General features: G+C 39.0%; 1 protein-coding gene and 1 pseudogene across 1 annotated transcript in view; one reads left to right on the top strand and one right to left on the bottom strand.

Moving 5' to 3' along the window:
* The window catches only part of PPP6C (protein phosphatase 6 catalytic subunit), a 46,082-nt gene extending 35,106 nt beyond the window's left edge, over window positions 1-10,976 (top strand). The window contains exons 5-7 of the mRNA XM_008006247.3: window positions 3,945-4,024; window positions 4,188-4,397; window positions 8,268-10,976. Of these exons, the coding sequence (XP_008004438.1) occupies window positions 3,945-4,024; window positions 4,188-4,397; window positions 8,268-8,516 (539 nt within the window). The 3' untranslated portion in view covers window positions 8,517-10,976. The remainder of the gene's footprint in view (window positions 1-3,944; window positions 4,025-4,187; window positions 4,398-8,267) is intronic.
* Window positions 6,621-7,372, bottom strand: LOC103239871 (ribose-phosphate pyrophosphokinase 1 pseudogene; annotated as a pseudogene).
* Window positions 10,977-13,555: the final 2,579 nt, after the last annotated feature.

The raw sequence follows: 13,555 nt of genomic DNA, 5'->3' as shown, positions 1-13,555 counted from the left end.
ACTTTCCTCTTTGGAAAACAAAGCTACACAAGTCATACACATGCTTTATGTATATTATTTTCCCCACATCCTCACTCCTTCACTCCTCCCCAACAATTGAAAATCTTATGCTGGAGAGATTACTGTTAACTTTTTGGTGTGCATCTTTCTAGATTTGTGCCTCAAAGTGTAGTCCTTAGTTTACCTTGCTGGAATCACCTGGGTTCTCGTTAAAAATGTAGATTGTGGGCTGGGTGGGGTGGCTCACTCCTGTAATCACAGCACTTTGGGAGGCTGAGATGGGCGGATCACAAGGTCAGGAGATCAAGACCATCCTGGCCAATATGGTGAAACCCCGTCTCTTCTAAAAATACAAAAATGAACTGGGCGTGGTGGTGCATGCATGTAATCCCAATTACTCAGGAGGCTGAGGTAGGACAATCGCTTGAACCAAGGAGTCAGAGGTTATGGTGAGCCAAGATCACGCCATAGCACTCCAGCCTGGCGACATAGTGAGCCTCTGTCTCAAAAAAACAAAACAAAACAAAACAAAAATGTAGATTGCTGGGCCTCACCACAGATTTATTAATCAAAATACTTTGGAGTGGGAATCTAGAATCTGCTGAAGGTGAATGTTCTGCACAAATTGGAGAGTCCATTCTCATCTATTTTGTGTGTGTATTTATGTGTGTTTATATATGTACAAACACACACTAAAATGGGGTCATACCTGATTTTTTGACTTTATTGTTATGTTTATAGCTGCATCATATACCATATGGATGTACAATAATTGATGTATCAGTTTTTTCTCTATCATTGGACTTTAGGGTTCTTTTTAAGCTGCTGTTACACATCCTTTTACATATATCTCTGTATGCTCACTCCAGAGAATGCTAGGACCTCAGGGATCAGAAGCAGAACTTAGTCATAAAAAGCAAAATAGGCCAGGCGCAGTGGCTCACCCCTGTAATCCCAGCACTTTGGGAGGCCGAGGCGGGTGGATCACCTAAGGTCAGGAGTTCGAGACCAGTCTGACCAACTAAACCCTGTCTCTACTGAATATACAAAAATTAGCCGGGCATGATGGTGTGGGCCTGTAATCCCAGCTGCTTGGGAGGCTGAGGCAGGGAGAATTGATTGAACCCAGGAGGCGGAGGTTGCAGTGAGCCAAGATCGCGCCATTGCACTCCAGTCGGGGCAACTAAGCGAGACTATGGCTCAAGAAAGAAAAAAAAGCAAAATAGCCACTTCTCTAAAACTTTTATTTGGTTGAAAGTTACAGAGAGAGAGAGAGAGAGCGCGCTTATTAGGAACCCCCTTGAAGGAAATATAATTATAAGATTATGAATTTGGATTTTCCTTGAGCACAATTAAGGCAGATATTGAGAGATTTGGAAACATTAATTGCAGAACTCTTTAGTTTTAAATTTTATATTTTGAATTATCTTCTGTCATTATAAAGATAGGCTGGGCTGGGCGTGTTGGCTCATGTCTGTAATCCCAGCACTTTGGGAGGCTGAGGCAGGCAGATCAGGAGATTGAGACCATCCTGTCTAATATGGTAAAACCGCGTCTCTACAAAAAATACAAAAATTAGCCAGGCGTGGTGGCACTTGCCTGTAGTCCCAGCTACTCGGGAGGCTGAGGCAGGAGAATCGCTTGAACCTGGGAGGCGGAGGTTGCAGTGAGCCGAGATTGTGCCATTGCACTCTAACCTGGGTGACAGAGCGAGACTCTGTCTCAAAACAAAACAGAACAAAGATACTCTGAACTCTCTTACTCTTCAGTTTGTCTGCCATTATCAATTAGAGAAATTTCAATGATTGTTTTTATATAATTTTTTAAATAGTTGTAAAGTTAGATAATATTTGTCTCCTTTCTACAAGTTACTTCTTATTTTCATTCACAAAATAAACACCAATTGAAATATAACTTTTGGATTCTTTTGCAAAATAATCAATATTTTAGATACCATACTATGATATTAGCTCAGTGAAAATACTAAAACTAATGTTATCAAAACACACACACCTACTATATGTATGTAACTAATGCTACATGCATAATATATAAAATGCATATTGTTATATATGACTAATATATGACATATGTTTTTTATATGTGACTGTTTTTATATATACAGTTATACTCCAGAATTCGCCCAGCTTTCATCAGTGTAGGGCTAAAGGGGAAAAAATGGGGTGAGGAAGGAGGACATTTTAATCAAGGTGCCTTGACTGAGGAAAATGACAGCAACACAAAATCTAGTATTGAACTTTCTTGTTCCCAGAACTCTGTTCTTGTAGTGGTGTTGTATGGTTTTGTTTAATAAAATGAAGCTTAACAGCTCCTCAGGAATAAGATAATTTTAGTTATTATAAGACTTACATTGATTTTAAAGGAATAAGATATCCCTATATAACTTTACACTGGGCCTTCAGTTCACACTGATAAACACGTACTGGGCAGTTACTATAGAGCCAAGCTCAAGATCCCTGCCTGCAACCCGAGCTAATTGTTAGGGCTCTCTTATGCCAATCTTGCTTCACATAGATATATAATTGAGAAAATCTTGGAGAGTGGTCATAACCTGCAGACTTCTTTCCTATATCATTTTCAGCTTCACTTAAGGCAATAGTGGTATGTCAGGTTTTTTTTTTTTTTTCCTAAAATTATGGAAGAAGTCAAAGTGCAGAGCTTCCATGGTGTTAACAGAAGAAGTGTGTACCCTATTAACTACGTAGACAGTCAGGGTATAGTGGCTCACATCTGTAATCTCAGCACTGTGGGAGGCTGAGGTAGGAGGATTGCTTGAGCTCAAGAGTTCAAGACCAGCCTGGACAACATAGGGAGACCCCCATCTCTACCAGAAATAAAATTAGTCAGGTGTGGTGGCACATGCCTGTAGTTCCAGCTATTCGGAAGGCTGAGGTGGTAGGATCGCTTGAGCCCAAGTGGTTGAGGTTACAGTGAGCTGTGATCTTGCCACTGCTGATTGCGCCACTGTATTCCAACTTGGGCGACAGAGTGAGACCTTATCTCAAAAACAAAAAGCTATGGAGGCAGCAGAAAGAGTGTTCAACTCAGAATTTGTAAGAACCTGACTGGCAGTCCTCAGTTGTGATCCACTGAAGCTCAAGTGTTTAGTTGGACAATTTGCAGAAAATCTCAGAAGAGACAACTTAGCCCTGAGAAGAGTTAGGAATTGCTCATGTTCCTATAACTAAGGGTCCTCTAATTTGTTTGATCTGGTTATCCTGCTAGAATGGTCTCCTTTAATAAATTTATCTGTTTACCAGAATTACCTAATATTAACATAACTATAAAAACATTTGCTTCAGGTTGTGTGAAATTTGTATTTGACTCTTCTAATGATAGCCTTTTGGTTAATAATTTCAGCTGCTTCTTAGGTCCATTCCAGGAATGAAGAGCAGTACTACATCCTTAGGAAATACAGTCATGTGCCACATAATGACATTTCAGTCAATGATGGACTGTATATATAACAGTGGTCCCGTAGATATAACGGAGTTGAAAAATTCCTATTGCACAAATACTTACCCTTGTGTTACTATTTCCTTATGATATTTAGTACAGTGACATGCTTCACAAGTTTATAGCCTAGGAGCAATAGGCTATATCATATTGCTTAGGTGTGTAGTAGGCTAGACCATCTGGGTTTAGTAAGGATATGTGATGATGTTCACACAATGACGAAATCACCTAACAATGCATTTTTCAGAATGTATCCCCATGGTTAAGGGACATATAACTGTATATAGTTAGTCACCAGTGTTCTTTTGGCTCTATGTGGAGGTCCTAGTAGGACTAAATATGTGTCATATCTTGCTGTCCTAGTTTAAGCTGAATTTCTGTTGTACTGAATGCTGCTCTAGTATTGGATATATTGTTTATTTTTATTGGCAGATTCATTAATTAAAACCCTTCTGTTTCTTTCACAGATGAGTGCCAAACCAAATATGGAAATGCTAATGCCTGGAGATACTGTACCAAAGTTTTTGACATGCTCACAGTAGCAGCTGTAAGTTTCTATTTTTAAAGTCTCATGTATGTTCCTGCCAATAACACATTGCATATTTTTATCTAGTTGTCATCTCAATTATGTTGATATCTTTAGTATTCATTGATGAATTTAGATATGCCTGAGGTTATATGTTCAACTCTTTGTTATCCTTTTTTGCTAGTTAATAGATGAGCAGATTTTGTGTGTCCATGGTGGTTTATCTCCTGATATCAAAACACTGGATCAAATTCGAACCATTGAACGGAATCAGGAAATTCCTCATAAAGGAGCATTTTGTGATCTGGTTTGGTCAGATCCTGAAGATGTGGATACTTGGGCTATCAGTCCGCGAGGAGCAGGTTGGCTTTTTGGAGCAAAGGTCACAAATGAGGTAAAGTCAGCATTTTTGGAAAAGTAATTTGTAGATTGCTAATGGACTGCATAGAGAACTATGGTGGCCCTAGATAACTAACTTGTAGTCTAGCTTACTCAAAATATGGTGGCTGTGGATATTAAATTTCTAGTTTAGTTATTAATGTATGTCTTTTTTTAATGGTTAAGTAAGATCACACAGCGAAAGCACCTACTCCAGCATCCACTTGGTAATAGTGGATAAAGTAAATGTTCTTTTCCTTTTTTTTTTTTGAGATGGAGTCTTGCTGTGTCGCCCAGGCTGGAGTGCAGTGGCATGATCTTGGCTCACTGCAACCTCTGCCTCCCAGGTTCAAGCAATTCTCCTGCCTCAGCCTCCTGAGTAGCTGGGACCACAGGTGTACGCCACCACGCCCGGCTAATTTTTGTATTCTTAGTAGAGACGGAGTTTCACCATGTTGGCTATGCTGGTCTTGAACTCCTGACCTCAGGTAATCCACCCACCTCAGTCTCCCAAAGAGCTGGTATTACAGGTGTGAGCCACTGTGCCCGGCCTGCCCCTTTCCTTTCAAATACTGTAGTTAAGTAACAAAATGGCAAGACCAAGATAGGCAGTATTTTTTTTTTTTTTTTAAAGACCTCAAATCACACAGATACAGACACTTTATTAGTTTCCTCTACAAGAGCCAATAACATCAATCTTTTTTTTTTTTTTGAGACAGAGTTTCACTCATATTGCCCAGGCTGGAGTGCAGTGGCGCAATTTCGGCTCACTGCAACCTCTGCCTCCTGGGTTCAAGCAATTCTCCTGTCTCAGCCTTCTGAGTAGCTGGGATTACAGGTGTGCACCAACACGCCTGGCTAATTTAGTATTTTTAGTAGAGACGGGGTTTCACCATGTTGGTCAGGCTGGTCTTGAAGTCCTGACCTCAGGTGATCTGCCCACTTTGGTTTCCCAAAGTGCTGGGATTACAGGCGTGAGCCATGGCGCCCGGCCTATGTCAATCTTTTTTTTTTGAGGCGGAGTCTTGCTCTGTCACCCAGGTTGGAGTGCAGTGACTGGTCTTGGCTCACTGCCAGCTCCACCTCCCAGGTTCATGCCATTCTCCTGCCTCAACCTCTTGAGTAGCTGGGACTACAGGTGCCCGCCACCTGGCTAATTGTTTGTATTTTTAGTAGAGATAGGGTTTCACTGTGTTAGCCAGGATGGTCTCGATCTCTTGATCTCGTGATCCGCCCGCCTCGGCCTCCCAAAGTGCAGGGATTACAGGCGTGAGCCACCGTGCCTGCCCCTTTTTTTTTTTTTTTAAAAAAAAAAACCAGAAATCTCTGTTCATTTGAAATGCCAAGTAGATCCAAAGAAGGAAGATGGCAATTAAATACTTAAACTAATCAAAAGGCACTATGAGACCACCTAAAACCTACTACCACAGTGGTAGTAGGCTAAGGAAGATCAAGCTACAGCAAATCATGTAATGTGAATGTTAGCGATTACATAGCAGGAAGCACATTTGCTTTCCAGAAGACTATGGTGCAGTGTTCCTTTGGGCCCAAGAGGATATTTGGCCAGGAAAGGATCAAGATGGATGAAGGTAAAGCCAAATCAAAGGAATAGGTACAAAAGAGAATCCAAGCTACGTAGTCAAGCAGATGATGATGAATCAGGCTTCTTCCTCCCAAGAAACATTTGCTGCACTGTGCTGCTTCCCCCCTCCACTACCTCCCACCCCCCACCCCATGGCTGCTCAAGTCCAACTGCCTGTTCCTGCCTTACAGGGTGCTCAGCCACTGGGACTAGGTTTGGGGTTGCCCAGGGCTCTTGCCATAATTTAGCATAGACCTTGGGGAGAACTGCTCACACATGGGTTGGCTTTGTTGCTGGTTGTTCTCAACAAAGAAAACCCTGAAGCATTCACATGCAAAGTAGTCTCAGCTTCTCCAATCACAGTCAGACACCCCCACACAATATCCTCAAAAGTCTGAAATCTTGTAACAGCTGAGCTCTCGTTAAAGCTGCAAGACTCACAATATCATCAAGGAAGCCAGAATGAGACAGTGCAGGTAGGAAGTCCCAGCAGTTAATCTCAACCCGTCTTTCTCCATTTCGGATAAGCTCAGATATACCTGATGTGGGATATTGAAAGCTACACTGGAGTAAGCTGGGTCTTCTGAATTTGTCATCAAATACCAAGGGAAAACAAGGGGTGGATTTTATTCTTAAAAAACCTCAGAAGTAACTGTGTTATAAAGGGACATGACTGAATAGGTAAGAAATGGATTCTTCATTGTGAGTTTTCCTGATGGCTTCTGCAAGGATCACAGAGATGTCGATCACCTGTATTTTGGAGCAGTGCTTCATCTTGTCGTCCTGGGGTATGGTATTGGTGACTACTACTGCTTTAAAGCATGCGTTGTTGATGTGAGAAATAGCTGGACCACAGAAGATACTGTGAGTCAAGATAGCATAAACTCTGGTGACTCCAGCTAAGAGAAGCTTGTCAGCTGCATGGCAGATTGTGCCACAAGTGTCAACCATGTCATCCACAAGGATGGCCACCAGATCCTTCACATCTCCCACAAGCACCATACGATCCACTTAATTGGCCGCCTTTGTGAATCAAGGCAAAGTCCACATTCAGCCTGTTTTCTATGGAGTTCACTCTCTTAGCTCCACCAGCATCAGATGAGACAATAGTGCAGTTCTTCCGCTCAGAGATATTCTCCCTTATCCACTTCAGGACACCTAGGTCTGCATACAAGTAGTTCACTGGGATGTCAAAGAAACCCTGAATTTGAGAAGCATGTAGGTCCATGGTGATAATATGATCTGCACCTGCTACAGATAGCATATTTGCAACAAGCTTGGCTGAGATTGTCACCGGACTCTTGTCTTTCTTATCCTACTGGGCATAAGGGAAGCATGGGATGACTGCAGTAAGCTGACTGGCTGGCTGAAACAATCTTGCAGGTATTAATCAGGATTAGAGGTGCCATTAAATTATTGTTGATTTCACCACAACCACTCCAAATGATACAGACATTCTCTCCACGTACACTTTCGCCAATTTCCACACAGGTCTCCTAGTTGCTGAATTTCTTAGTCACTACCTTGCCAAGCTCCAGGCCCAGGCAGTCAGCAGTTTTCTGAGATAAGTCCTGGTGGGAGCTGCTGCTGAAGATTTTGATATTCAGGATCCTGGCCAACTACCCTAAGCACTTTTCACTAAGTGATCACTGCTGCTGCAGAGACTGGAATCAAAGTCGGTCCAGGGACTCAATGCTAACAGCTTTGTGATGCTACCCCACCATCTTCAAGATAGGCAATACTTTGAACTTTTAACTGTTTTCAACTAAATACACACACACACACACACACACACACACAACTTTATATTGGGAAGCGCTCCAGCATCACAATGAAGTCAGAAAACTAGATCCTGATCTTGTATCAGTGCATCTTAATTTAGATAAGTTATTTATCTAGTCTGAGCTTTTGTTTCCTTAAGTTGCAAAAGAATAATCTCTTTCAGAATTATTGCAACATCTACACATACTAAACTTTCAGTAAATTGTAGATACTGATAGTAATATCTTTATTATTAAATCAGAAAACACAAAATTTTGATTCATAGTACCTATTGAATGCTTTTTCTTCCAGAAATTTCTAACTATGTACCTATACAGTTTCTATAGCTGTGTAGTTGACTCAGCCCAAAATTGCTCTGTTTGCCTAAACTTATTAAATTGTTGGGGATAATTACAGAGGGGTTCTATAATCATGATGCATTTAGTAGTAATAGGATTTGGTATTTAAATAATTATTTTCTTATGTATGTAGGGTGATTGTTTTTTAAGTGCTAAATACTTACAGTGTCTTTCTAAATTGCAGTTTGTTCATATCAACAACTTAAAACTCATCTGCAGAGCACATCAACTAGTGCACGAAGGCTATAAATTTATGTTTGATGAGAAGCTGGTGACAGTATGGTCTGCTCCTAATTACTGCTATCGTTGTGGAAATATTGCTTCGATCATGGTCTTCAAAGATGTAAATACAAGAGAACCAAAGTTATTCCGGGCAGTTCCAGATTCAGAACGTGTTATTCCTCCCAGAACGACAACGCCGTATTTCCTTTGAGGCCTTCGCCCATCCTGCTGACCCATTTTTCTGCCCTCTTCTTACCCCAATTTTCTTGTATTACCCTCTACAATATACTTTTTATTGAGCACTTTGCTGCTGAAATGCTGCCTCTTGCCTTTTTTTTTTTTTTTAAATTTTAAATTATCTAAATTTATTGTTTGTTGTGGTGTCTATAGCAAAGTTTTTCTATCAATTTTCCCCCCATCCCATCCCCACCCTGGACTCATTTGAGAAGACTTGAGAAATGTCTTCATACTCACACTGCTGCATGTAGCTCTTGCTTATTTACTGGTCTGGGAAACAGGATGTGTTTCCTTTTTTTAAAAGCCAATTGACAAATTACACCTAAATACTCCTCCTTTTTGTATCATTCAGCCTTTTGTTTTAGTTTGGTAAGTTTTAAGAAATTTCAGCAGCAAAGTTGTTATTCCGTGGGCACGATGGACTCCAAATGCCTCAAATTATGTATACCTGTCCCAGATGTAAACTTCATTGTCCTTTGTTGGATGATATTTTAAATGGATATAAAATAAATTGGTCTAAAGGGCTGCCCTCCTTGTTGTGTTTTTAAATTTTAGTTAAAAACTGCTACAGCTTATGACTTTGTACATTAAGATAATTGTATTGATCTTTTTTCAGATTCCTTGTATTTTTAATAAAGTAATCTTAAATAAAAGATAGGTTAAGTGTTAGAAATTTTAAACAGCTTACATTGTTAGTGTAAAGTTATCTTTTCTTTTTTCCTAATCAGAGTTCTTGACCCTTTGGTTATTGAGTTTAAAACTTCAATTGAAATTCAATAGTATTTATTTTTTAAAAAAATCACTAAACTGTGCCTAAAGAACATAACTGCCATATTAATGTTTTGGTTTATATCCTCTATAGTAATAGAAAAACATTTAATACTTATAATGCTGATGTGTTAATTTGATACCAGTTGAGTAGAATGTGATCAATCCAGTTTACAATCCATCATGAGTATTATTAACTAAAATCTATGTACTTTTCAATAGGAATCATTCTTCTCTTGCTGTAACACTTGACCTTAACTTTTAGAAAGTGTTCATTTTTAAACTGCAACTGGAAAGGCTGAAAAGTCAGGACTCTTGTATTTGTGAACTGTAATCTGAAGCAGATTATTTAAAGCGTAGAAAAAGGAACAAGTTGTTCTTTTTTGCAAAGATCTGTGATTCCATATTTCAGCTTTGTGTAAGTAATTTGAATATCCAAAGGGTTGTGATGATCAGTTCTTAATATGCAACCGTCCACTTAATAAGGACAAGTATTCCAGTATCTCTTATGACTGTAGTCATAAATGATGTTGGAATGCACCATTTTGTGAAATAGTTGGTATCCCTTTACTATAATTAATTTTTGTCAATCCAGGAAATATTTGTGGAGCCAGCCAATTAATAAAGCACTTTAGCATCTGTTCAGGTAGTTTTGAAAACCAACTTTTCCCCTTCAGGATAAGAACTTCCAGGTTACCTAAAAATGCAATAAAAATCTTTATAGTCTAAGCTTCTTGGCAAATAATTTTTCATCAGGGTTTTCTTTTACTAAATGAGCACAATACTGTTTTGATTTTATTTTTTTCCCTGAAACCACCAGCTCCTTACATAGTTTTTAATTATATAGCTATATGAAAGAGGTGGCTAAGACATTTGCTGCACACACTTGAACTAATGTTGGGTCAGTAACTTCGTGTTACTGCCCTGACACCAGTGTAATTCAGGTGGAAAGGTATTTTTATCTTACAGGGATATGTAGCTATGTATTTTACTAATTGTGAAACACTGGAAATTAATGATGCAGACAACTTGGTGTGGTCTTTGAACAGCTCTCTGCAGTATTTTTTTTTTTTTTTTTCCTGTTACCATATATTGTATTTAAGTGCTCGCTTTCTACTTAAGTTGTACCAATAGAACCGGTAACTCCCAGCCCTCCCTGTTTGACACTCCTTAGCTTAGATTGATGTAGTTGTTTTTGTTATCCCTATAATGTGACTTTTATTTTTAAGTCATCGTGTACTGCATTTGTTTGTCACTAGTTGGGCACGTGCCAATAATATTCTCTCCATTCCTTAACTGCCATCTCTGTTTTGCCTGATTTCTCTTCAACTGAATAATGGCTTTTTGCATGGAAAAAATAGTTTTTACTATTAGATGTGTAAAGGGAAGAGAGAGCTAATGTATTGGACTTTGTGAGCCTACAAGGAATATTTTGGATCCCTCCAATAAATAAGGGCTATGTACTATATGTACTATATAGAGTAATCATGTGGTGGAAGATACTTGCAAGTCATAGATTTATGGGCAGGAGGATTTGTTACTCCCTGTATCTAGGCTGAATGTAAAATCCCTTATGTTGTATCAATGGGGGTAAGAACTATTTTTATTTGCCTATGATATACTTGGTTTCTAATAAAGTGCCCTAGGCTCTAGTGAGAACTGTCTACTTTGAATTGCCATTTACTCCCTTTCCTCATTTGGCCGATATGCTCTTGGCTAGCTTTTTATAAGTTAATGTGTTTCCCTAAAAAGTTTCACTACTTTATTTGAGTGTGATCCTAAAATGCCTGGATCAATAGTACATCTCATATGCAACTTGCATCAGCTCCTATTCTGTCTGGATGTCTAGAACTGTTGGAAAATTTTGACGTCTTAAGCCCTAGGTTTTGCTTTGGGAAATAAGGTTTGAAATATTGTTCACTGCATTAAGATTTGTGTGTGTTTGCTTTGTAAGCCCAGCACCAGGTTTTGGAAAATGCCTGTACTGTGAAAGTAAATCAGGACTCTTTCTGAGCCTCTTTCATTGTCAGAAATAGAATCGCTTTCCATCAGCTTCCAGGAAATTGTGTATCTGGAGTCGAAGAGATTTAACAGCAAGAATCCAGATTTTTAAATGTAATTGTTTTTTAAATGCTAATGTTTGTAAAGCACCTTCAGTTCTTCGGATGAAAGGTGCTATATTCCCTCAGTGTAAATTAATAAAAAGATTATAGGAAGTTTGTCAAAAAATTTAATGCATAGTCTGTAGTATGTCCTGACAAGAAGTTAGCATTTTATATAAGAAATTAAAAAATGCTTATTCCTCCACTTGGTTGCTTGACTGGTAAACAAAAGTGAAACCTTTTTTTTGTTTTGTTTTGCATTTGACTCTGAGCTAAGTGTTCCAACTCTTTAAAGGCAATGTTTATTGTTACAACCTCGATCCAGTGCCCAGAACTATGCTTCATGAGATCATTACAACTCTTTAAATTGTGTATTTACAGTGTGCAGTGATGCTGACGAAATACACAGTAGTAAACCAAAAAGAAACATTTGGAAAGTCCCCTAGCATGACGCCAGACACACTAGATGCTTGGGGAAGGTTGGTTCTGCATTCCCCTCCTGTTAGTTTTCTATTTCTCTATCAACTTCTTGGTGAATTTGTGCCTTTACCCTCATGAGAGTAGGCTTATGCTGGCTTAGATCATTCAAATATTTTCTTAATTCAAAAATGCGTGGCATTTATAGATTTGTGTTGTCAACAAAAATACTACATAAGTATATTCCACTCAATCCCTAGGCACCCACTATTCTCAGCAGCACTCTGCTTTTGTATATAAATGGTGGGTTATAAAAGACTGCATGGAGGCATTATGGAATAGCACAGGCTTTGGGATCAGATCTAGGTTAAAACCCCAGCTCTGCCATGCAGTAATAGCAACTAACCTGTATTCAGCATATGTAGCTAAATTGTTACGTTCTTTATTTTGTGATGCCCTTGCTATGGGTCTGTAACTACATTACCTTTAATTTTTTTTTTTTCTTGGTAGAGAGAGGGTCTCCCTATGTTGCCCAGGCTAATCTTGAACTCCTGGCTGAAGAGATCCTCCTATCTCGGCCTTCCAAAGCACTGGGATTACAAGCATAAGATTCTGTGCCCAGCCCAAACTTTTAAAAAATTAATTTTGTTCATCCTTCTCTAGAACTTTTTTCCCCAGATGAGGAAATAGGCTTAGAGAGGACAGGTGACTTGTTTAAGGTTGCACAGGAGAGCTGGAACTTGAATCCCTAGAGGGCACACCAGAGTACATCTTTAGCCCTCTATTTTAAGCAATATTGGTTATTGTAGCTGTGTGACCCTGAACAAATTGAATTTTCTGAATCTTAAATTTCTGTGTCTAAAATAAGAGAGTATCAGACAGGGTTAATCTCAGTATTAAAAATAGCACACACAAAGCGCCCAGTGTCTGGTCCAAAGCTGCTTTTTATTAAGGGCTCATACTCATAGGCCATTTGTTCAAATTCATTGTAGTTGGGAAGAATAATCCAAGGCAATGTGTAATTGCTAACAGTGTAGATTTTGTAAGTACAACACATCTGGAGAAGGAAATGTTCGATGTAGGACGGAGTAATTGGCGAAAATACAGAGGAAGTGTGAATTAAATGTGGTCTGGAATGATGGGATTTGTGTCTTACAGAGTAAAAACAACCAGAGATCACTTGGACACAATGTGAAGACTTGAGGATCCTTTTTGGGAAGGCGTAAGAAATGAATAGCTTCTGTTCTATTGACAACATCTGATATATATCAGTGAGGATTGGTCAGTTATAGAAGATGCTAAAAAGCAGGCAGTGGTTTTTTAATAAGGAATGTAATAAATGTATTTCAAGATTACTTCCTTAGTGAGTTGATGATCCCCCTTCGTCTGACGCAAATTATTCTGGAGTTCTTTCCTCTGGCTTGATAATATGGGTGGAAACTGGTGGTTGAGATTGAGCTGATTTGTGGTTCTGTGACTAGAATTACACGAAATATTAATTTGGGGGGCCAACAGAGATTTGACATTTTTTCTTTGTCAAAGCAATTTTTCAAATCCTGCTACAATTTACCATCAGTATTACTTCATAAATGGAAAGTCATTTTACCATTAAAGATATAGGTAGGACCATCTCAGAAGAAAAGACAGCTCTTTACACCAAATACATTTGGTTTTATGAAAAACTAGTATCTTAATATTTGCCATTTATGGAGATCAATGAGAGATT

This window comes from Chlorocebus sabaeus, chromosome 12, assembly GCF_047675955.1.
Source record: "Chlorocebus sabaeus isolate Y175 chromosome 12, mChlSab1.0.hap1, whole genome shotgun sequence".
NCBI classification, from domain to species: domain Eukaryota; kingdom Metazoa; phylum Chordata; class Mammalia; order Primates; family Cercopithecidae; genus Chlorocebus; species Chlorocebus sabaeus.
This window is presented reverse-complemented; position numbering and strand designations above follow the sequence as displayed.